The 26,051-nt window shown below is 27.9% G+C and overlaps 1 protein-coding gene and 1 long non-coding RNA gene across 15 annotated transcripts in view; one reads left to right on the forward strand and one right to left on the reverse strand.

The window, feature by feature from the left end:
• Nucleotides 1–43: 43 nt before the first annotated feature.
• Nucleotides 44–7,233, forward strand: LOC145969364 (uncharacterized). 3 transcript variants are annotated; one of them, XR_014438061.1, is made up of 7 exons: nt 44–108; nt 562–699; nt 1,531–1,721; nt 4,446–4,683; nt 5,157–5,347; nt 5,637–5,916; nt 6,234–6,978. It is a non-coding gene; the product is annotated as an uncharacterized LOC145969364 (long non-coding RNA). The 3 variants fall into 3 exon arrangements; XR_014438060.1 differs by having other exon boundaries at nt 5,637–7,233; XR_014438062.1 differs by lacking the exon at nt 5,637–5,916 and having other exon boundaries at nt 6,234–6,969.
• Nucleotides 1,485–26,051, reverse strand: part of LOC145969363 (uncharacterized) — a 63,076-nt gene continuing 38,509 nt past the window's right edge. For 8 of the 12 annotated variants that reach the window (XM_083095425.1, XM_083095420.1, XM_083095424.1 and 5 more), the window contains 4 exons: nt 22,248–22,271; nt 15,186–15,279; nt 7,761–8,064; nt 1,485–4,664 (listed from right to left, as the gene is read on the reverse strand). In XM_083095425.1, the coding sequence (XP_082951551.1) occupies nt 4,497–4,664; nt 7,761–8,064; nt 15,186–15,279; nt 22,248–22,271 (590 nt within the window). In that variant the 3' untranslated portion in view covers nt 1,485–4,496. Of the gene's footprint in view, nt 4,665–7,760; nt 8,065–15,185; nt 15,280–19,875; nt 20,819–22,247; nt 22,272–26,051 lie in introns of those variants that run through there. The other 4 variants (XM_083095426.1, XM_083095429.1, XR_014438059.1 and 1 more) reach the window with 3 other exon arrangements.

The following is a 26,051-nucleotide window of genomic DNA, read 5'->3' on the forward strand; positions in this document are numbered from 1 at the left end:
AAGCAGCTTTTCCTGCTGAACGCAGCCATTGCGCATGCCTGCGCGGTGCCATTGCGCAGGATTTAAAATACGTTAGATTTCAGCTTCTTACGACGAATAACAAACATGGTAAGTCACACGAGATAGAAAGAGTTAGATATTCTAATATATAATATTCACTAAAATTAATATTTATTAACATTATACATAATAATAGTATTATTATTATTAAACTAAATATATAGAACATTACTACATCAATGCATATGTTAGAATCTAACCAAAAATTAATTTTTATGAACTTTTCTTGCAGGCTTTTTGTAACATACGCAGTCATATTTTATATATCTCTTATTATATATCTCTACGTTAGAAATATTTTATAACATTGTTTTTATAGGCAACAAATTTGGTACTTATTGTGGAGTTTATATGTCAAGTGTATGAAGATGAAATTTTAAGTCATGATTACATTAAGGATTGATCTTCAGTCATCATTTATAATCTAAGATTTTTTATCGTATTAATGATAAAAATATTATAATTGATTAAATTATATATAATATAAAACTATTTTTGTAGCTGGACTCGAATTCATTTTGAATCTGCGCAATGGTACCGGTCGAGTTTTCTGCGCAGATGCTCGACGCTTGATGCTGCCATCTTCAGACCGTCTGCTACTGTAGTCATGTGACTTCAAATGTCAACCAATAGCAACGCGTATGTACATAACAACCATAGACATATAATATATAGATAAGTAACTGTAATAATAATAGTAATAATAATTATTATAATAATAAATAATAATAATTTTAATATTAATAAAGTAATAAAAATAATAATAATTGCAATAATAATTATCCGAGAAGTATGCAAAATTTAAATAGGTTTTGTATAAAAATTTCTTCTACTATTTGTTATGGTATATGAATATCTAGACAAAATACTTTGTGCATCTAAAAAATTAATACTTTATGTATTAAAATATATATAATGTTTAATTGTTCAATATATACCGAGTGCTGAATAGAAGTCTTCAGTTTATTAGCCTTTAGCTCAAAAATGCTATTAGTGTGCCTATTTTGCAATAGAGTTTTTTAGTTTTACACAAAAATAGGTATGTATCTTATTCAACGAAAATAATGGATTTTTTTTAGACTTGTGAAAATGTGGCTACAATATTTAATAGAAGAAACAAAACTATAGATTATAAGATGGCAATCATCAATATACTATGTTGTATCATTTGGTTTAAAAACTTATAGTATCTATTTTTTATAATCAAATTTTTAGCAGGAAAAATAATACATAATAGAATCTCTGTATAAAATTTTAAGAAATAATTTTATTTCTATCACATTTTCATCTTTGTTGCCAGATATTAATTAATTAAGCCTAAATGATCAATTCAATCTCAAATTAGAATTAAAGGATTCATAAGAAAACAAAGGAATTTTGAAATACCTTGTGTATTATATGCATTAAAGTTGAATAAATCACAATTTCTTTTTATTTATGATATCTGTTTATTTCTTTATTTGATTTCAGACAGAAGAGAGAAAGCTGCAGCAAGTGGTTTTCATTATTACAACTACAACATTTCAACAAAGTATTAATCGAAAGAGTGACTAGGCGATGGAAACTTATAGCCCCATCTTGATACTGATTATTTACAAAAAAAAGAGACGGAGAGAAAGAACAAAAACGGCATGTGCTGTACAATTTCACTGTACAATCAGGTGCGTTAATGATATTGAATATATCCGCATTTACAACAACATACACTTTATGACACGCGACTTAAATGTATTAATGAAGAAATTTAATATTAAAATTGTTTTTTTATATTAATACTAATATTTTATCAATTTTATATCCATATAAATCTTACATTTACTTCAAAGAATATTATAACATAAAAATTTAGATCACAATGTGTTTTATGTCATTTTTAATTTAAATTATATTTGTATGAGAATTGAAATACAATTGGCAAATAATATTGGCTAATAAAAATCTTTTGAATTATTTTTTTCTTCTTTGAAACTTGACAAATTAATTATTGAATTATCATAAAACTACTTATAATAATATACAATGAAAATAGAATCAATGTAAAACTAAATATTTGTGTCCATTATGTGAAATATTGTTCATAACTTTTTGCCACATTTTTATAATATTAAAAAAATTAAAGTCGCGAGTCAATACAATATTTAATTAAATCACCATCGCAGGATAAATCTCATCGATTACGCTCATAAAAGTATATAACTCTAAAAATCGATTTCCCGTTATTTTATTTACATTCTGCAATATAATAACGAGGATTATGATCCTCTAAATTGTTGATCATTCATGAAGTACTGCAAATTTTTTCAGAAATTAGCACCAAAATAAATATCCTTACTGATGAAGAAAATATCAAAGATATGAAAATAAAAATTCTAAAAATAATGGCATATATATATATATATATATATATATATATATATATATATATGTATATGAAATGAAAAGCAATCACTACTATATATCAGTTTATGTAATCAATCAATTTATATCTATCAAAATTATATAAGTAATTTTAAGTTTTTTTTGTAATGTAAAATATATCTATGATATTAATTAAAAACAAAAAATGATTTTCAAAATTGCATAATATAAAAGATTTCATATTTATAAATATATCTTCAGTTTCAAGATAATTTCGACAAAATTTGCAGAACTTCTCATCTTTGAATGATCATCTTTGTCAATCATAAATTAATTACTGACGCAAAAAAAAATTTTTTTTATGATATCACTACGCAGTTCAATTCTTCAATCGACAATTCAGTCATCACTAAAATTATATTCAATTTACATTTAAATAAAAAAATTATTAAAATAGATAATTCTCATTATTTGTCAATTTTTTGAAATTAAATATATAGAAATTTAATATGGAAATAATTATATCAATTAATTTATCACATAAATAATTTTTGTAATAATGTCATAATTTTTAAACATTATTTTGTTGTAATTTAAAAAAAAATAGATATTTTATTCGTCGAATACAATGTGTATTAAATTGTGAATCAATAACGATTGAAGTATTAATGCAAGCGTACAAATGAAATATCACGTCAGCGTTACAATAATGCGAGCTCAATATGAGCTGTCGTAATAATTCGACTCAATCTTATAAATTGGCCTATCTTATTATTATTACGCGATACGCCGTATTCTATTTTAAGCGGGAGGAACTTTTGGATTCATGAATCCTAGAATCCTCTTCAGGCCTCCAAGGATTTTAGGAATACCAAAGTCCATTCGTTTAAATCGTATATCCCGCGGACATTCAAAAATTCGCTACATTTTATGCATATTTAGGTCAGCGGCTACGAAAATTAGTTATGGAAACGAGCAAGCAATGTTCGACTTTGTTGTTTGTATAAGATAAATTAAAAATCAACTGCCCAAGAAGAAATTCACGAGATAAAGCCAAAACGGATCAAATTTAATTCTATTGTAAATTGTAAATTTCACTTTAAATGTGGAATCATATTCAAAAACCTTCTAGAATATATCTTTGATCCACTTTAGCTCTAAACACTTTATATACTTATAAATTAAATAAAGAACGGATTGTTGCTGGTTTCGTTGTATTGTTTCGTCAGAGAAAAATAATATAACGCACGATGGTATATAGCAGCTGCGTTTTTTCCATTCATCATAAGACTAGTTTGCACTTTAGGAAAATTATATACTACTGTTTTTCTTAATAAATAATACTTAGAGTTTTACAATTGAATTTCCTCTCGAGATCGCGGTTACTGACTTACTGAAACTGTAAATCGAGATTCGATCGAGACTAATCAAGAACATATTTAAAAGTCGAGTTTTGGGAAATATTGAAACTCGCTGAATAATCAATTGCAGGCTGCTCGTATCTTTCGTAAATCAAGCCGACGTACTAATACTAGTTAATTACCGAAATACGGCGATCTATAGACTATACTAAGTGCGCAGAAACATACAGGCAGAAGCTACGAGATAACTCGCTTTGTCACACCATGTATCGCGGTTTCTTCGCGGTTTCAGTCTCGTGAGAAAGGCTCGTGGAATAAAAGAAGGCACTTCGTTCAGGCATCTTCTTCAGGCACTTTCTGATATGTCAGCTATAATTAAATCGACCTGCACTGTGTTCCTTCCCTGAATATATTTCAATCCTTTGCCAACTTTATTCTTTTACTTCTACAATTTTCTTCATATTTTTATCAACCATTTTCGTTATTATCAGCTATCTTTGTGTTTTTATCACTTTTCTTCATTTTCCTAGCATGTTTTAATCTCTTCAGATCCTTTTTATTTTTCTTCCTAATCTTCATTTCGTTTCCTGTCAATCTCTTTCATATTTTTCTCAACTTTTTGACTAGAGTCTCTTGCTTTTATCAATCTTTTTTTCTGTTTGACAGATTTTCATTGACAATTTTCGGAGACTCTTTCTCAGGACAGGCTTTCGGCTGTCAATAGACATAGATGGTCTTCAGCTGATCCTTCAGTTCGGGAGGAATGGCACAGGTATCTGACTCGGCTTTCCGTTTCACCAACCGACGCCAGCGTCCACCGAGGTTCTTACGGAAGCCCTTCGCGAACCCAGGCCTATGCGACGGCAAGGCGTGTACAAGAGTATCCTATAAAACCAGAAAGAAGGTATATAAAGATTTATATTTACGCTATTAATCTTTATTATAAATTGATCAAGTTATATTATGTGGGACGAAAGTATATCATATTATTTTTATATCATATATATATAAATGTTTGAAAATAAATATATTTAAGAAACGAAATAATACCCTTTTTTGTTAAAGACTAAAAAGAATTAATATATTTTTGCACTTTTTAAAGTTTAATTATTAATATTATATAAATCTGTTAATTATATAAGATATATAAGATAAATTATTGAAGATATATAACGAGATTCTACTCAAGCGAAATTTGTTTAAAATCGAACGAAAAATAAGATATTTTATTGTTTGTTTGAATTTTCAAATATGGCTAAAAAGCTCTTTCTTTTCTGTAATTATTATATAATATATATTAAAGATTATAAGATTGAATATTTAGCGGCTATATAATAATTTTATCGCTTAAAATTAATCATAGATTTATATTATTAGATAAAATTGCGGCGATTCTAATCCTGCTGATATCGCAAACAGAGGAACAATTTTTTTCAAGAAGTGAATGCCTCAACAGCTGCAGCCTATTCGGTTCTCGGCAATATGTAGACGCCCACCGACGACGCTAAATTTAGCGTCAGGTCGGAGAAGCGTCAAGAGCTGCGCCCGTTTTACCGGTGTATTTATAGGTACGTTCTATCGCTTTTTATTAGATCTAATGAAATAATTGTGAAACGATGTGCGTGTAATTATAGTTAATTATTATTATCGCAATGCAAGAATTTACGACACATTGTTAATTTGTTACAGATTGTTATTAATCTCGAACGCGTTAATTAAGTTATTTTCCTGAACGATATTATTTCGAGTGTTCTAAATAAAACTAAATAAAATCTTTTCTTTAAATTTTCCGTTTTTAAATAAAATTAATTTTTCTAATTATCACTTCTTCTCTATATATAAATTTTTTTATTGCAGTATCCGTAAATTGTGTCATGGCTTAATTGTGAAATGAAGATAGGTTGTTTAGGGAAGATTTTTATATTTTGTTACTTTTATGTAATAATATCAAGAGGAAAGAGTAAATTATAAAAAAAACAAACGATGTTTCATTCGTTGTGATGGAATCGACTTTTCTACGTTATATTACGTTAGGCTAAAGTGGTAAAAGGCACTCTGCAGCCAATCGACGATCGCGGCTTGAACGGCGGGAATAATCGATCGTCTACGAAGTAGCATAAAACCGCGATGGCCGCAGGTCACTGTTCCGACTATCGATTGACGAATAACTTTTCTTATTTTTAGTATTATAGAGGTTGTATCAAATATAATTAAATATATCTGACAGTAAATTTGTTACCGATTTTTTCTTAGAAAAAATTTTAATCAAACTTTTCATACGGAATTACAGAAATATATATAACTACAATGTTTTGCAAGTATTATATTTCAGTCAATTTCAAGTTACTAATGCTCTTCATTTAAGATTGAAAAGAAAAACAATTTTCTAGAATAAGAATTGAACTTTATTTAAAATTGGAGCATAATTTAATATGAAAATCAATCTTTTTTTAGATTGTAAATAAGGCCATTAAAATCGGAGCGTGCATAAGGAAGATCCGAAGACTCATTATCGCGTGACTTTCTCAAGAAAATTGACCCTTGCAGAACTTTGGCCGCAACTGCGTTTACCGCTTTCTACGCTTACGAATCTTTTTTGGATATCTCCGGTCGACATCGCATGTCCTCGAGTCATTGGACAGTGTAGCAGGGACAAACCAGTAAAATCTGGTAATACTGGCTCCACCGGTTAGTCGGTTAGCCATTTGCGACGGTTAGATCGGCGGATAGATCGCAAGAAAGAGTGACGGTTGCCTATATCTTTGTATATCATCTATTCCTCGATTTATGATTAATGATCCGTTAAAAAACTATACTGAATAAGAAATTTAGAAACATTTTGGAAATTTTGATACATTTTTGAATAAGTTGATAAACTTAGAAACTTGAAAAAATTAGATTTTTACCCTTTATTGCATTATATTTTATCTAAGGCAGATAGATGTAACATTAATAATAAATAGATAGTTTGAAAAGAATGATGTTAAATTTTCAACATCGCGAATTTGAGAACCACTGGGATGATAAATACGCTATATTCGAAGTTAATGCCACTGACCTAAGCTAATCGAGTCCTATAGAAAATGCCTGAAAATGATATTCTCTTCCGTGTTATTGTTATATCTCATTAAAAAACATGTGAAAAACACGTTAAAATAATTTTTATTTATAATTGCATATAAGACTGTATAAAATTATACATATAAACTTAATCAGATACACTTTTATATCTTTTACATTTATATATAATCAATTATGATGGTTAAGATTAATACTAACATAATTTCGATAAATTCAATTTCTAATGTTTTTATATTGTTGCGAATAAATAGAAATTATTTTCATCTCTTTATAACATCAAAACTTGTAGTCAAATTGAAGATTAAATTTATTTAAACTCGTTTTAACAAAATTTGAGTTAATAAAAGTTGACGTTTTTCAGCTATTATTATGGGATTCTTTTGTGTTATTATTTATAAAAAAATTCTTTAATTATTATTTACAGAACTAAGTTATACGATTATTTAAAAGATAATATAATCGCGAAATTAATTAAAATATACAGGATTTGTGTGTGTGTGAAATATGGCGAATTAAATATCTAGGAAAAAAGAAATGCATGTGTTGAAATAATTTAAATATCAATACTATAAATAACTACTATTGTTACCAATGTTTGTTATATTTTTCAAGAGTAAATACTGCTCTTAATAAACGTAAAAAATTGATATTTGTGCGACAAGACGCGATTAGCTTAGGTCAGTGGCATTAACTTTGACCAAAATATATTTATCATTTCAATGATTCTCAAAAAAAAAAATTGAGATTCTGGATACTTTCGACATTGTTTTGATTCATTCGTTATTGATCTTTCAGCGAAAACCTATTTGTCTTTGGGTCTCTCGCATCGGAAATGGGAATTGAGAACCCCGTGAGAAAAGCGCAGGTACAAAATACAAGATATATACAAGGTGCACCAACCTGATCGTTGTACAACGTGTACTGCGCCGATGGCACGTGGGGTGGTGGATACGGAGGCGGGAACTGCCACGCGAACGGCTCGACGGGATTGGCGGACGGTGTGACGGTCGTCGCGGCGTAGACGTGCTCGTTGCAGACACCGTTGCCGATGTCGGTCGATATCTGCGTGCGGCAATCGTCGGGGTGCGCCGGCGTCGTCGCGATCGTCGCGATCGTCCCGGGCGAGGTAGCCGTCTGCACCACCGTCGCCTCAGGATGCACCGCGTCCGTGCTCGAATGGTGGTCCTCGCGTTTCCGCAGCTTGCTGCGGACAAGGCGGATCGCGATCATGGTCCCATTGCTGCCAACCATCTTTCTATATTTCTGGTACAGTCTCGCGAATTTGCCTATCTTCGATAATCTTATTCTCGAAAGCAGAAGTGGAGATCCGAGTTCTTGATCTTTGAGTCTCTCCCCGAGAATACTCAAATTTCCAAGGTTATTGGAGATTGGAAAAGAGCAAATCGATATAGGATTTAAGTCCAGATCTTGCACTCTTTTTTATAATATATCGAACTTCCGAGGAAGTTTGGAAAGTTAGTTTTCTGAGAGATAGATTTAAACTTAAAAAATCTCGATTTTCGAATTCTACAAAGTATAGCAAAGGGTGCACGTTTTATCGAAATCGTTGAGGATTTCAAGACGCGCGTTGGTTTTTCCCGATCGGGAATTCTAGGAAAACCGAGGAAAATTATGCTAATCTCAGTCTACGTGTTTTTCTCTCTCTTATGCTTCTACGTCACACGTGGAGCTGTAACGTCATGAAATCAGCTGTCTACCTCCGTATCGAGGAACAACGAGATCTTCTTTCAGTTTTTACTCTCTTCAGTCTGACTCTGCGACTGATTTCAAAGTTTAGGAATGCTGTACGACCTTCTTTCTCTCCGATACTTTCGCATTCGTGTTTTTCTCGCAGAAAAAATGCAGATCTTTACCTTGAAGCTTCTCTCTCTCCCTCTCTCTCTCTCTCTTCTATCTCAAAGTTTTAGGAACGTGGAAGGATATTTTTCTAGGTTACTCTTCGCGCTATTTCCTACTTTCATCTCGCTCTATCGAATAATATGCTTTACCAACGCGCACTTTCAACGCTCTCCTTCTCGACCTTCCGCTTCACCAACGACAAGGATACCACTATATTTACACTCGCGCGATATACTCGCACTGACTAGTTTTACGAATCCCTGTCACTCGATCATCCGGAAGGCTCTTTCGATGTTTTCTCCTGCTGTCGCGGATGTGAATCCTATCGAAGGAACGACACGCGCGACGGCGTCGTCGTCTCTTAATCGCTCTAAGGCCGCCGCAGCCGACGCGACGTGTAAACTCGACACGTCGACCACCCTCGCTCATCGACAGCCAGCGCGCATCTGAATCGGAACGACGCGTGCCCGTCTCTTATACGGTCCTGTGACATCACGGGCGAGCGCGATCGCGATTGGCGCGCGTTCGATCGAACGGCCAATCGCCGCCCCGAAGAAATTCAAACGGTACATCCGCACGACCGTCCCTGCCCCGCTCGTCCACGTTTTACTATATTTCACGCGCGTCGTCATAGTTGTCGCGCCAGTCGCGCCGGAAAGCCCACTGGCGGACTTGCCCCTTTACGTCACATAATCGCGATGCATAACCGAATGATAGACTGTGGCCTTTTGTTTCGACGTATCGCTCCTTTGCGCTTTCCAGTTTTACTTTTTTTATTTGTATAGCGTATGTTGTATGTTACTGTGACGCATCGCAATTATTAGCATATATTTATAACATGTATTTTTAATATATCAATCGCAAATTCGAAAAAAAGATTTACGCATCTTGATCAACATTGTGTAGATATGTTGCATGATATTATGTTTATGAGGTTTTTATTGGAAAAAATTGTTGACGTAACGCAGTTCTTAATACGTAGTTTCTGATTTGTGAATTAAAATTTCTGATTTTATTGATTATTTAATATCAATTGCACGTGATTAATTTAATGCTCTACTGTTAAATAAAATTAGCATTCATTTAAATTAAGTAAAATTGTACGGAGAGTGAGAGAGAGAGAGAGAAAAAGAGAAAGAAAAAATATAATGTTTTTTATCTTTTATAAAATGAGAGAAATGCGTATTCAATAAAATTTAAAAAAAACATAATTAAAATATTAATTAAATTAAATAAAATTAAATGTATTTTATTAAATTTAATTTAATCAAGACAAACAATAAGAAAATAAATTATATAAAATTAATTTATAATTAATTATCAAGATGTTAAAAAGGATTGAATTAAATTAATTCGGACAAAGTAAAACGTTAAGTCATATTACATACACATATTTGAATTAATTCGAACAAATTAACAAAGAACTTACAAAGGAACATAAAATAATCGCGAGGGAGAATTTTTTGTTAAATCGCTAGGGGAACTTTTCGTTAAATCGCTAGAAGCTTATCAGATCGTAATAAAAAATAATAATTGTTTTTAGAATCGACTTTGCATCCATGATTATGCAACGGACTATAAGAACGCTTTTATTACTTCACATAGAGCTTCTCGGTGTTATATGTATGTCGTTTACGCTGATCTAACAATAATAGCAAGGTCCTCATCTCTGTTATATACAGTTCTCTCTTATGTTCAGTCGAACTTTGCTTTTGCTATCGTATTTCTGAAATAAATGATACATGTATATATGTGTGTGTGTGTGTGTGTGTGTGTGTGTGTGTGTGTGTGTGTGTGTGTGTGTGTGTGTGTGTGTGTGTGTGTGTGTGTGTCGGAGAGTAAAAGTAAAACAAACAAAAGAAAAGAAACAGCATGTTCAATCTCAATCATAAAACGCAATTTAATTATTACGTGTATAAATGAAACAGAAAGAGATAAAATAAAAATAGGTGCAAGGTTATACAAAATATATAAATTTTTTTTCCAAATTTTCGAGATTTTATTGACCGAATTAAAAGAGACAGAATAAAGGAAAAACCCATTTAAAAAATCTGTTTAATCTCAGCATAATCTTTCTCAATCTCTCCACTTTTAAAATCTATTCTTACACATGATAACATAGGAAATTATGATTCTCAGAATCAGTTACTCAAGAAGGTTTTTCACCTACTATCGAGATGCAGATACGGTCATTTATATTAATTGATTATCAATGTCTTTCATATAAACGCGATAACATGACTGAATCATGAGCGATGGCATTAACGCGAAACAATGAATATATGATGAATGATACGAAGAAACATTGAACTTCATTGAAGAAAATAACAAGATATAGTTTTTTTTTCTTTTCATCGGAAGAATCTTCAACTATTGCTGTTGCGTCTCCAACAACATTAAATTCATGTAAAAAATATATTTATAAATGCAGCAAATGATCTATGAATATAAATTATATAATAAATTATACAATTTTATTTGTCAGTTGATTCGTAAACAACAGATTGAATTATCTATAGTGAATGTTTTTATAATTTGTATAGTAAATTTTATCAAGAACTTTTAATAAAACAGCAAAAAATGACAGAAAGAAATTGTGTTATAAAATTCAGATGAGATACTTTTGAACTTTACTATTGAATAATAATAATATAATGATCGAATAATAATAATAATAGAATTGTTTTAATTTTATATTTTTATATTATTTATTTATCGACTCATTGAGATGAAAATACATATAAGCAACTTTTACGTCAATCTTTTTTATGAAACCAAAAGAAAAAACATTTTTTAGATGTGTAATAATTCTCATGAGAAGAGATAGAATATTTACTTTTTAGCATTGACAAGAATAGAAGCGCGTCTCGAGTTTCAGGTAATTGTCCAAGATATACGATAAAGTAAACATCGATAAAATTACAAGAATATATATGATATATATATATATATATATATATATATATATATATATATTTATATATTTATATATTTATATTTTCTGCACATGTAATATCGATTTGAAATGAAAGAACAGAAATATAAATATCATTATATGTAGATACCATCTCTCTCATAATTTTATAATTTATATAATTTCAGTAAAAAATATTTAATAAAATATGTTATTTTTCGCAACTTTCAATATCTCTAAGTTAAAAATGAAAGTTTTGTTAATATTCTTTCAACGCAATATATAAAGGATATCCAATTTTAATCGATACATTCGAATATCCGAAATATATCTCCGAAACTATTCACTTAAGTATTTTAAATTAAATCATCATGGTCAGTATGATTTCTCATCCTGAGTGAAAGCACTTTTGAAATTTCAAGATAGAAACTTTATATTTGTGAACGAAATCATATACGTTCTTTATATACATATATTATATATAGGTCGATTCTCTTTGCATATATAAAAAATGTTAAAAGCATCCAAATTATATGAGATATTGAATTATATGAGAGATTTCACGATTTATTTATTATATATGATAAGATATATTTGACATGAAATATATATATCCTCTAAAAGTGTACACTTTTTAATAACTTTATCTTAATATTTAAAAACATTAGAGAATCATGAGATAAATTATTTGATTTATATAAAAATATAACATTTTGCATTTAAAAGAAGATATGTAATTGTATCTTGAGAATGAGAGAAATGTTGTATATAATATTTATATAAAGATGCAAACATTAATTGAGTCTATTCATATTCGGTAAAAATTTTAATAAAAATTTTAATAAAATAAAGTATTTAAATTTTAATAAAAAAATAAATTGACTATAATCGATATCTGTTAAGAAAAAAATTACACAGTTTCAAAAAAATAAAAAAAAAATAAAGATTATTTTCAAATCACAGGAAAACGGTTCCAAAAACTGTGCTAACTATAGAATATCTTCTTCAAAATCCTACAATTTTTTTTTTCAAATATTGCTTCCTGGATCGCTCAATTTTTGATTATATATTTATTATATATTTATTGTATATTTGATTTTGATATATTCACATTTATATGTATGTATGCAATAATTTCATACACACGCGCGCGCGCGCGCGTGTGTGTGTGTGTGTGTATGTGTATGAAACACTATAATGTATAATTTTTTATTAACTGATAATTTATTTTAAATCTCTTCCAGAGGCAAAATATGTTTCTTAAGAAAGAATGACGTTATTCTGATATACTAATGAAGGAGAAACAGTATCTCTTGATGATGCCTCGTGATGACGCGCGCGCACGCGAAGACGTTCTGAGAAAGATTTCTGAAAGGGAAACTACGCCACGCATATATGCACGCGTACACATACATATATAAATATATTGCTGCTATCTCTATTTCTGTCCGACGCACACCAGACACCAGACGTATGTCCGTTTTGCCGTTTTCAGCCACGCGTCTTGACGCTACGCGACACTACCAGACAGAGATAGATGCTCTCGGATTTCGAACTCTTGTTTTTTGATTTTGTTTCCATCTTTTTTCATTCTTTTTTTAAATATGTATATTTATTTCTATATATTTTTCATGTCACTAAATACATTTATTCACTATTGCATTTCAATTATAATCAATATTTTTAAATCTAAGAGTAAAGAAATTACTCGATCTTATTAATTTACTCGACTGATCAATTTTCTTAATATATAAAAATAATTACAATTTCATTTAGAAATATAAAAAAATAATAAATTATTGATTTATTAATTATTATTTTATAAAAATTATTTTGGGAATTTAATTGTAGTTTAATTATAGTTTTAGATTTAATTATAGCTTTTTTATTAAATATAATATTTCTTAAAATATATCTACTCTAAAATGTATATTCTCGATTTAATATTTATGATATATGGAACAAGAAGGAGAGAAATAAGGAGAGAGAAAAAGGAAAGAAAAGAGAGAGGGAGAAAAAGATCTTATTGACTTTAATTAACAGCGATTTTTAACGCGCAATCTGTTGATGCGAATTTAAAGTAGTGGTCGAATAATCGCGCATTCACTTTGTGAAAAATTATCGCTATTTTTCACTTATGCATGTTTTTCTCCGTGTCTTTCTCGTGAATCTTATTGTTAGTATTATTTAACGTCGGTAACGAGACTGTACCATCATATACGCTTACATCATATTTATTTGATAAAGATGCAATATCTGTAATGAACTAGGAAATGATTTAACGAATTCAAGATAAGATAAAGAGCATATAGTCATTGCATGCTTGTTTTTAGGGACAATTTAACTTCGAAATTTTGAGATTTTATAGAGAAACAAAAAACACATTTTGATATTTTATATTAATATATAAAAATCATTACTGTGTCATTACTCTCTAAAACAATTAAAACAAATAAAATTTATGCAAAGTAAATTTAAAAAAATTTTATATTATTATTAATAAAACGTATCTTTCTAATATATACTTTATTTGCCAGAAAATAAATAATTTCAATCCAAGATAAGAATTGTTTTATGTTTAAATCTTAATTTCGAAATCAATTATTACCACATCACCTGAATAACTTATTAAAAAATGTACTTATTGTTAGAATATTATTCAAATAATATGAAAAAATAATTCCAGGATAAGATATCAATAACTATGCATTTTACGAAGAATCGACGTCAGAATAATTTTAAGGAGAATTTTATTGACCATTAAATGCGAGGAGCTTATCGTGTCATTGATAATTCTAAGCCATTCTATGTTAACGATTTCTTTTCGGAGTATTTAAAATGATCCTTTGAGATTTCGATCGCTTTAAAATATATTGTAATTCAGGGAATTCTAAAATTAACTTGTTCCGAGAAAATATTTTTAGAAAACTGCATTGTTTTCACATTTGTTAGCAGACATTGAATTTTCGATGTTTTTTTTAAAATCGGTATCGATAAAAATGATCAATGTTTCAAAATATAAATTAATATTAAATTTTTTAAATTGTAATACATTTTAAGGTGGTTAAAATCTCGTAGCCTATTTTAAATATTCCAAAAAAATTAATTATTTTTACATGAAATGGCAAACGTAATTTTAATAATGTATATAATATATAGTTTGTAAAAAATGTCTTACTCTATAAAGTATTACAAGCTATTTTCTTGTAAGTTATTAGAGATAGCAACACAATTGTTTTTCACTGTTTTAGGACTTATTACTTGAACTATCTGAAATATATAAAAAATATTACTATATCGAATTGCTCAGAAAAAAGGCTAAAGAATTCTGTATTTTTTTTAATAAAATCATTTTTTTAACATAAGGAAATTTCTTAAAATTGATTCTTTTTTTATATACTTGTACCTTGTACTTATACTTTTGTATACTTATGCAAAGAATTTTGTTGTTAGAGAAAATAACTTGTAATGCTTCGTAAACTATTGAGAGGCATTTTCTTCAATATATGAAAAAGATAATATATGATAAAATAGCATTCTCTCCCTCTCACCTGATCGTTACGGCAAGTAGGACGATCAAGATGCCGACCAGAACCATAGCGATCAGCACTCCACATATCATATAGACACTGTCGGTGGGTGGATCTGCAACACAGATGTTTTTTGAAATAAAAGCGTAATGTTTTTTCACACACAAACATCTAACAATAAATTCAAGCACTTAATACGTTCAAAAATTCAAAAATTTAAACGCACACTCTAGTTGTCCTGAAATTTAGTAAATATTCCAAATATTGTAGCATTTAAAAATTTTAGAAAGCAAGGATACAAGCATTTAGTAATTCAAAAGTAACTAATTTTGGAGGCAAGGATACAAGCATTTATAATTTAATAGTAACAATATAAGTATACATCTTCAAATATTTAATTTATTGAAATATTATAAAAAATATCAAGATCAAAATATCCATAGATATTTGAAACTTCAGGAAATTTCAAAAAAAGATTTGTTAGTAATTAATGTAGCATTAATTTAATAGAGGAAATAATATATAAATAATCTTTGAATCATTTCGTTGGAAACATTTCATTGAACTTGAATAGAGAGAAAGGGTTAGCGAAAATCGAGAATAATAAATCAGTTGAGGAGGCTGGTCACTCGATGAAGAAATCGAAGTACATTTTTTTTATTGTGAAAGAAGAAGAATTTATCCTTTCAAGTTCAATAGTATTTTCGAGTTTTTGATTTAGTGCCAAAGAGTTTGCGAGAAAAGAGCATCGTTGTGATGCTGGATATTTCTCGTTTTACAATTTTGACTATCAGCTCTTAAGCTTCTATGTAAATCAAACGAATCTGCAATTTTTTATTGGATTATTTCGGGACTTCAAAACAAACCATGCATCACTTCACTCTACTAATTCGTAGAAACACTGCACATAAATACCTATGCTTTATTTTGGATGTAGCAAAATGAAACATATTTTTAGATATGAAGAAGTTTTTTTAATCTTTGAAAGGGACATGTAAAGTTTATTTTAATTATAATGAAATCAAATAAAAGAAATTTTAAATAGAAAAATGTTGATCTTTAAAAAAGACAAACATTTTTTTTTATACATAAGATATATTATTTTTAAGATATTTTAAGTATATATTTTAAGTATATATTTTGAAGATATCCTAATATTATTTCAATGATAAAGAAATATTTTTTAAATTAGGAAATTATTTTAAAGATAATTTTTGGATTAGGTATTTTTGGATTAAAATAAAGATTTTTTTATTTTAAATAAAATTTAACTTAATCTATATTAAAATGAAGAGAGAAAGAGAGAATGAAAAATTATTTTTTATATTATTTTATATATTAAAAAAAGAATATTTTTTTCTTTTATAAAAATCAGAAAATTATTTTTTTTAAATGTAGGAATTTTTTTCCTTATATACACGCACACATATGCATATATATAAGTATATATATATATATATATATGATTTTTTCTTTCAGAATTTGTCGTTTTAAAGATTTCTCATAAAAAAATTGTCATTTTATTTAAAAAAATAAAATTGATCTTCGAATTTTTAAAATGCCTTCAAGATGACATCGAAACCATTGCCATCACCATATAATGTGCACCGTAAAATACTATAATTTCAATGTTTTTATTGTTTAAAATAGCAGAGATAGTTCGAATGGATAAAATTATTAAGTCACATATGTATATACACTGTGTTTGCGTATTTATAATAATCTTTTTCCAAGATAAATTAAAGTCATAAAACTTGAATCATAGAGATTCAACAGATAGCATATAATATGGTAGAATGATTTTCACGCTAACGTTTTACATATACACAATGAGAATGCACGTATTCCATGAATCAGCGTAATATCCCGACCGTGAGACGTTTTGCGTCTCGTCTACAGATAATTTGGAACTTGTTCACTCGTGACGTAACGACATTGTCATAAACAGCTCACAGGTTGTCGTCAGCTGATGTTGTTGGCAACCTTAATCATTGGCAAACGGCAATCACTATAATATTAACAAACTTCGTGCATTGCATTATCGTTTCATCAAAATTGACATATATATAATTAACACATATATAATTGTCAGAAAATCCTCGTTTAATAGATTCTTCTCGGAGAATAGATTTTGAGAACATTTCATCAATTTTAACGAATAAAATTGTTGAATTATTTGATTGATTTGATTCAATATTTCAGATAATTTCCAAACGCTTTCACAAAAAATCAATTTTGTTTGATTAATGTTAGTGAATAATATTTCGTCCAAACATTTTGAATAAGTGTATCGTTGAAAGTTGACTTGGGGACATGTGCTCTTGATATTCAAAATAGAAGTTGATGGACATCTTGAAGTTTTCTCTTTTTCTCTTTCTCTCTTCTTGAAGGAAAGATTCATTATATATACATCTTTCACACACACACACACACATATATATATATATATATATACACAAAACATGGAATTATATTATACTTTATTAGATATAACATTTTTAATATTAAAATGTAGTAATATATAAAAGAATTATTTTTTCAACTAGCATTTCTTGATATTAGCATTTTTATATAAAAAATAAGTTGAAATAATAAAATTTTTAAAATATAAGTATCTTCCTTCCTAATATAATTATAAATTTTAAATATACGTTTTAAATATAAATATATTGTTTCATAAATTCTTTCTTTTTTCAAATGTTTATGAAAATTCTCAAAAATCCAACAGATTTATTCAATTAAATATCTATAAGACTAAACAGCCAAAAAAAATTTTAAGCTATCATGCAATATAATTTTTGAATTTTCCTCATGTCAATTTTTTCCAATATGTAATTAGTTGCTATATAATCATTAATTACTTGTTACTCTCGTTTTCACATGTATCGATTATTTTATATGATAAATAATTTAAAATTTAAATTTTTTATTATACAGATCTATTAAAAATAATATATTTCAAAAGTAAATGTCTCAATAAAATGAATGTTCCAAGTTTTTTTTTATTCTAGACTAGTCGGTTAGGCATAATGTTGCGGTAATGTAAATCATGCATTGTGACGAGAACAGAAAATTCGTTTCACAATTCGGCCGCACAATGTTTTTCCGAATCATGTTTTTCAGCACTAATGATGATGACGCAAGAAATTTGTGAGAAAAATTGGAAAATATCGTCGTCGCTATCATCATTCGTTATTGTCATCCATTGTCGTAATCTATAAATCTCGCGTAAAAGAAATTTTATGCAAGAATTGTGTGCGAGGGAATATTCAAATGAGAAATGTTGCGAATAAAATTTCTGAACTGAATGATTGCACCGTGTAATTTATTATTCAGCTGACGCGTAATCCGATTTATCCGACAATATCAAAAAGCTAGATTATCCCGTTAAAAATAGCAGTACTGCTATCACGGATGACGCTTGTAATAAATCAGAGCGATTAATAACTTATTAATAACTTGACTTAATATATCGCAATGAGAGAGATAATTCCGTAAGACGTAAATACTCCTCAACCATCAATTAATTAATATAATTTACAATTAATAAAATTAGAGATAATAGAGAAAAATTTTTTAATTTTAAATAAATAAGTGTAAAATATATTAATAATATATAATAATTTTACATTATATTAATGTGTGTGTATTGTAAAATATATTAATAAAATATAATTCATTTATCTGAAAACATAAAGAAGTGCTGTAATATCTATCAAATTAAAGAAGCTTGTGAAGATCGGGATCAAGTTCAAAGTAATCTGGAAATTAATTTATTCCACCAACGCATGACGAAGAACAATTTTCCACTAAAATTATCTTCTCTGAAAATAAAAGAAACATAGAGGATGTCCCATTAAATCTCGTTTCCGCTACAGATTCGCTACAAACTAATCTAGAATTGATTTTAAAAATATCTAATTCCATGTGACACTTTTTATGTATATAGCTATAAAACTGTTTTCTAGCAAGAGTAACAGGTGACTCGTCAATCTGATCTATGCTCTTTGTGTGATTAATCAATGACTAGATGACTTTAATCTCATTCTACATGATTCACGCGCATTCGCCGTGATAGCCATTCTCTTCCGTCTCTCTCTATCTTTCATAACTATTTATATTGTTATGAAACTTTTGTATATTGCTCTGATCGTATGATCCCTTGATATCGGAAAATGAATTGATAATTTCGCTTTTTTTCGTTCAACATAATCGAGCTTTTAAAAAAATGAAAAAGTCAAAATGAAATTTTATTTTATTAGAATTTTAAATATATTTAGAGATCGTTTGAGGCTTATTATATATTTATGCTCTATTAAATTATTGATATTATTTATAAATATTGGTTTACAAAATACTACATTGGATTTAGTAAGACTTTTGAGTTATTTTGCGAAATAAGTGATCACTTTTACTAAAAGACATTTAATTTTGGAAAATTTAAATGATATAAATCTAAATCTGAAAATAAATTTGTAATTGAGAATAATTGAAATCTTGAATAATACACATAATTGAAATATGACACAGCTAAGACAAAGTTTCACGAAATAATTTTTAGGAACCGTCTAGCAGTTTATAATACAATTAAAAAATGGGATTTTTGAGAAGAAAATATAATTTAAATCGTTATATAATACATTTTATATTTCTCAAAAATGTAAAGTGATTACAGAAACTTTAAAGCTATCTTTTATATTATGTGTACTAATTGTAAAATTGAAATTTTCTGCGCTATCTCTATTTGACATTTACATACCTTAATAAACTATATTAAATTAATTCTAATGTATCAGGAAAGTGAATATATTAGTGGAAATATTCATAATAACAAACAGCTTGAATGCCATATTTGAATTTTCGTAATCATGCTCGTCTACGTCAACGTAAACGCATGTAGATAAATAGTCATTCTTATGCCGACTCTTGTCATTTGTACGTATAATTGGAGTTCCGGAATTATCGTAAAGACGCAGGTATTCCACATGTGACATTATTTGTGCCTTTTTCAACCTGATTCTTTGTTATACATCGACATGTACATAGCATAAATATTATTAAAATGCAATTGTAGAATTTAACATAACAATATTCATTCTACACAGAACAAACCTCATAATTTGATGACTATAATTATTTCCGTATAAGAACTAAACGTGGATAGAGATCAAATGAACAAATATTTAAGACATTTAAGAAAAAAAACAATAATTAGTTTCTTTTTTGTTTCAGAAACGTCCGCACATGAAATATGCTGTATAATGAGTCTTTAGCAATGCTAAAATAAATTTGTTATGTAAAATTTATTTTTACAATCGCCAATATGGTAAATGCGTTGATAAATATATGATGAAAATATGGGAAGACACATCTAAGCACATTCTATAAGTATCTAATTCTAATTCATATATTTTCTCTCTACATAATTTGACAATATATTGAGCGAAAAAAACATGCGAAATAAAAGAACAGATTATAAGGAGGATGTCTTAAATATTTTAGTATTTGTTTAAATACGAGCAATATTGAAGAAAAATGTCTCGTTGAAGTAATTGGGCACCTCTATAGTTTATTTTCGTGTTGCTTTCGTTCGATAACGATCGTGCCATGACCTTTCCGATCGTGAATTGCTGTCGTCTGACCTTTACTGCGACCTAAATCCAATCGAGACACCGATCAATGTCGAAAATGCTCTCAATCTCAAACATTTGATTCTAATTTTTATTTAATACGATAATTAATCCCACATGAAATTGTAATACAGTAACATTGAAATGAATTTGGTAAATGACAAGTTTTAGTCTGTAACTACTATAAATAATTTTGTGTAATAAGTAAAATGATACAACGTTGTAGAGTAGTAATTTTTCAACTATAAGTTGAGAATCATTACTAATATCATCACATAAAATAAAATAGAATCATCACATGAAATAAACTAGAAAAATCTCTTTTTCTCTCTTTCTCTTCGTGTTGTTAACATAAAATTTGAAAATATTACGAGAAATTCTTAATTTTTTATAATCAATTTATCCTCATCGATTATTTAAAAAATAATATTAAAGTGACAATCAGTTCAATTTAATTTAATTAAAGTTTTTGAATTTAATGCCATGGAATTTTCCATTTTGCGTTCTTGTATGAGATTAAATTATACTAATCCATCAAATTGTATTGTGCTTTAACGGATAAATGACTCGCGTACAAATGTATTTTTTTATTGCAGTTGTGCAAATAATCTTCTTGCTTTATCAATTAATACACGATTAATATATGATCAACTGTCACAGTTAATTTATTATGCATATTTATGAAGAATTAAACAAAGAATTTCAGGGACGTTTTTGCAAAAGTTTAACTGTAGAATTTTAAAAAAAATTATAAATTTATACATATTTAATATTAATTAAATAAATTTATTATTAAATTTATTATTTAATATTAAAATCAATAGATTGTAATAGTCAGAATTTGCGAAAATTGAGTTTGTCTCATTTTTTTTATCTCTTAATAATGCATTATTATAGAGGTAATAAAATAAATCATAATATCATAACAAATATCATTGTTATGATAATATCATAACAAATTGTAATATTATTAAATTATTATTATTAATAATTATTATATAATTATTAATAAATAATTAAATTATTAATATTAATAAATAAATATATATTATTATAATTAGTATATTTAACATATAAGAAATTTATATATATATACATATATGTATATATATGTGTACATATATATAATTAATATAATTATAATAAGATTAATATATAAAATGAAATACAATGAAAATATGAAATGTGTCTGCTGCGCGTGTATTTATGTGTGAAAGTGAATGAGAAAAAATAAGATAAAGAGAGAGATACACCATATATACACATACTTATACATATGAATGAAAAACATGCAATATGATGATAAATACCCGGAGATTTAATTTTTATTTGTTAATGAATAAAATAAAAATAATATACAAGATATATGAACTAAAAATACTGAATTAAATTTAATTAAATGAAGCTAAGAAGTATAATTTGCTGCGCATGCAATGAGAGAGAGAGGACTTACCGAGATGTGACAACGAATATGAATCTGAAACAACAAAAAAGAAACAGACACGATTAAATTTTATGCGAATTTAAATGGTCATGTGATCCGTGAAGGTTCAATTAACATGCGCACCTCTATCAATAAATGATTATGATAACAAACAAAGCGAGAAGCACGATTTATTCCGAGCAGAAACAACGCAGATTGCGCGAGTTTCGCGAAATTCATGTATAAATTCAATTCTATCGATTTCGCAGTAAGAATATTACACGATATCCTTCAGTTGGTGTCGCAGGGGATTTACTTTTCGTTATTTACGTCAATTTCATTATTTACAATTTTTCCTTAATAAAAATGTCGGCATATAAAATTGCTCTTGAATTATAAATAGAAACTCCTTGTCATGAATTATAAGCTCGTAAGGTATATTCATGTTGCTTTAATTAATCAATACGATGAATAATTGTTTAATCATAATAGATTGCAGATAAAAAATAAGTCGTTTCAAATAATTCGCTCGATTAATTCGAATTATCGATTATTCGTGCGATTTCGGTAAAACCATTGTTCACTCTTCTCTTTTTATCGAGAATTATTCTAGAACGTGTTGTCTGCGCTCAAGGCTTACTGACTGTATCGACGTACATTAAGTGAAGTAGTGGGGAAAACTTGCTTATAGATTAAAACCGCTGTATGTAAAAAATATCGTCGTTTTTCTCGAGGAGGAAAGTAAAGACAATCGACTGATTGAAAGACTTTTCTCGAATCACTACTTCTTCATAACGATATAACATAAATATTTTATATATATGTGACCGGTTACAATTGATGCATTAATCGCAATGCATTTCGATTGATGATCGTAGATAGTTGAGTTGAGATTGTATAAATCAAATCTATTAAAAGAGAAGAAAATCTATTAACACAAGAGTAGAATACAATTTTTTTCAAGTATAATTTTCAAGTATAATTAATTTTAATAAAAATATATTTATACATGTGTAGTGTATTTTCCAAAATATACTTATATCATAAATATTTTATTATTAAATTCGAGTTAATTCTGTAATAAAACATCCTCGATAAAACAAAAAGAAAATTCAAGGAGAAAAATAATCACTTCGGCGAAATTGATTGATAGGTTGATAATTAATTTCAAGTATTATTTCACAGATAATCGTTTCTTTATCTACTTATTATAGTCAAATAATTATTTATTACATTAATTATTATTCACTTATTTTTGAATATCATAAAAAAATTATCCAATTCATTCTATATAAAATTTTGATAATTTAATTATCTTTATAATTATCTTTATGTGAATTATGAATTTATATGATTTTCTAGAATATTTAATTTTAAGATTTGTGTAAAATAATAAAAACTGACATGAGTTGTATGAGAGAGAGATTAATTATGTATAACGTATAATTTAATATTCATCTGTTATTATGTTTGAATTGAATTCTTTCAAAAGTATTAATTTATATTATGTAATTTTTGGATTGATATTTTTCAGGTGATACTCATTAGCTGTCGACGATCTTTCCGATCTAATGAACGAAATTGTTTTCGCATGCGGCGACAGGTGTGTCTCGTCAATAACATTCATGTTTTGACCTCGGATCAATGAAATATGAAACAAACGTCGAGCAATAAAGTTATTACAAAATGTAATCGCATTATCTATATAATTGCATCTAAATGTTTCAAGATCTTTTTTCATGGTCATTTCCGGCAAAACAATATTATCGAGAGAATTTCCTAGATCTCTACCAAACAATTTTTTATCTCCTTCAACAATGAATCGCGCATGCTTTACAAGTGAAAAATGATCTCCCGATAAAATTTATAATCTCCTTTATTTTCATTTTTTTATTAAGTCAGATTTTAAATTCAGAATGGTATAATATCTCGAAATTTGCAGTGAGGCAAACAAAAACATCGTTTTTCAATTTTGAATTAAAATTGTCCTACCTCAAGTTATTCAATGTAATAATTTTCTTGAATAAAACTAGTCGAATTGGATTACGCGAGATTAAGACGCAAGAAGAGTAAAGGGGAGATTCATGCGTCACGACACGTGCAGGCATCGCTCTAAAAGCCACTGTTTGCCACCCTAAATGCTGTGACTATTTTCGAGCCATGGCCTGGCAGAGCGCGGAGTTTATATTCGAATACATGAGGGTGAAAGCGGCATTATTTTCGGCCGCATGTGTGAGATTCGATTTAAGCTCGAGTTTCTCGTCGATCTAAAGAGAATCGTGAAAGAAATACTGCGAAATCTCCGGAAACTGCTGACTCAAGAATCGAATCTCAAACTTGCTACTTTTCATTTTTTTTTCAATTTCAGATAAAACTATACGAAACCGTAAAATATTTGCATTTCTTAAAATTATATACTATTTTAACAACATAAAGGGAGAAAAAAATCGATGTATAGAGAAAAGTTTTTATATTTTAATATATCTTTCTTAAAATATTCAAAAAAGCATAAATAATCTGTAACTGATTTTAAATGTCAATATGTTATCATGTTTTAAATGTCAATATGTTGTTTTGTCATATTGTTAAAAAATATTGTTATTAATGGTTGCTTAATGTTGTTGTTTAAAAGTGGATTTTCCCAAAATCATAATACCAAGAAACAGATGTAAACAACCAGTAAGAACAACCAGTTGTAAACAAATTTAATATACTAGAAGATGTGTCTTTCCCTGTCAGTCAATACCTTAGTATCTTTAAACAAAATTAATACTATATATTAAGAACAAATATAATATATATTATTCTTAATATATTAAGAACAAATAATCAATTAAGTTATAATATGTAATATTTATGATAGACTCTATGCAACATGTAATATGACACGATTTTTGCACGATTGTAATATTCAATTAATAAAATTATATTAATAAAGAGCTAATTAAGAATTTCACTATTTTTTTATTCGCTAAAGTAATGATAAAAAATATAGGTTATTTAAATATTGAGAAATACGATTCATGAAAATATGTCTTGTTTGTCTTTGAAAATGACGTTACATAAAAACATCACGATCATGATATTATCAATAAACTTCAGATAATATTAATAAGTCTAAGAAGTTCAAATTTATGTAAATAAATCAGATAAATACTTTTATTCCCAAGAAATACGGTGATCTAATAATGCAATTAAGTCGTGTTTATCGTGCTTATCTCACAATAGATAAACAAAATATGCGAATAAGCTGTCCACACAATCGATCTTGTTACAAAAAAATGACTGATCCTATAATAAGTGTTTGTCATACGCGTTTATAATTCACCGTTAATTCGTGAAATTGGAATTTCTTTTATTTATCTGATTATACATCTTCAACTATATCGTGTGAAGCCATCAAGACGATAATTAAATTAAATGCTAAAGTTATGCTTTACATTTTTTAATTTTAATTCATCTACTTTTTCTTTTAAAATTAATTAATTCAATAATTATATTTAATTGCTATAAATAAATTTTGTACATATTTTTTAGAAAGAATTGTAATTTGATTTATTAAAAATGTCTCAAAAGATTGTCATTATTGTAAATTAGCGCGAAAAAATTAACATGGTCTCTTAACATCGATGTTAACAAGAATAAAAGATGTGTATTACACAATATTTATCGATCATTTTTCCACATCACATCAATGCGCACTAATATTTGTGTTAACATATGTCTTCCACATTAGCAACTAATAATGTGTATTACTTATTTATTACTAATATAAAAACAGATACAACATATTTTTAAAATATTTATGATTAAATCTAAAATTTCTATTTTAAA

The sequence above is a fragment of the Camponotus vicinus genome, unplaced genomic scaffold (genome assembly GCF_025532165.1).
Source record: "Camponotus vicinus isolate PSW18456_S1 unplaced genomic scaffold, iyCamVici1.0 SCAF_3, whole genome shotgun sequence".
Classification (NCBI taxonomy): domain Eukaryota; kingdom Metazoa; phylum Arthropoda; class Insecta; order Hymenoptera; family Formicidae; genus Camponotus; species Camponotus vicinus.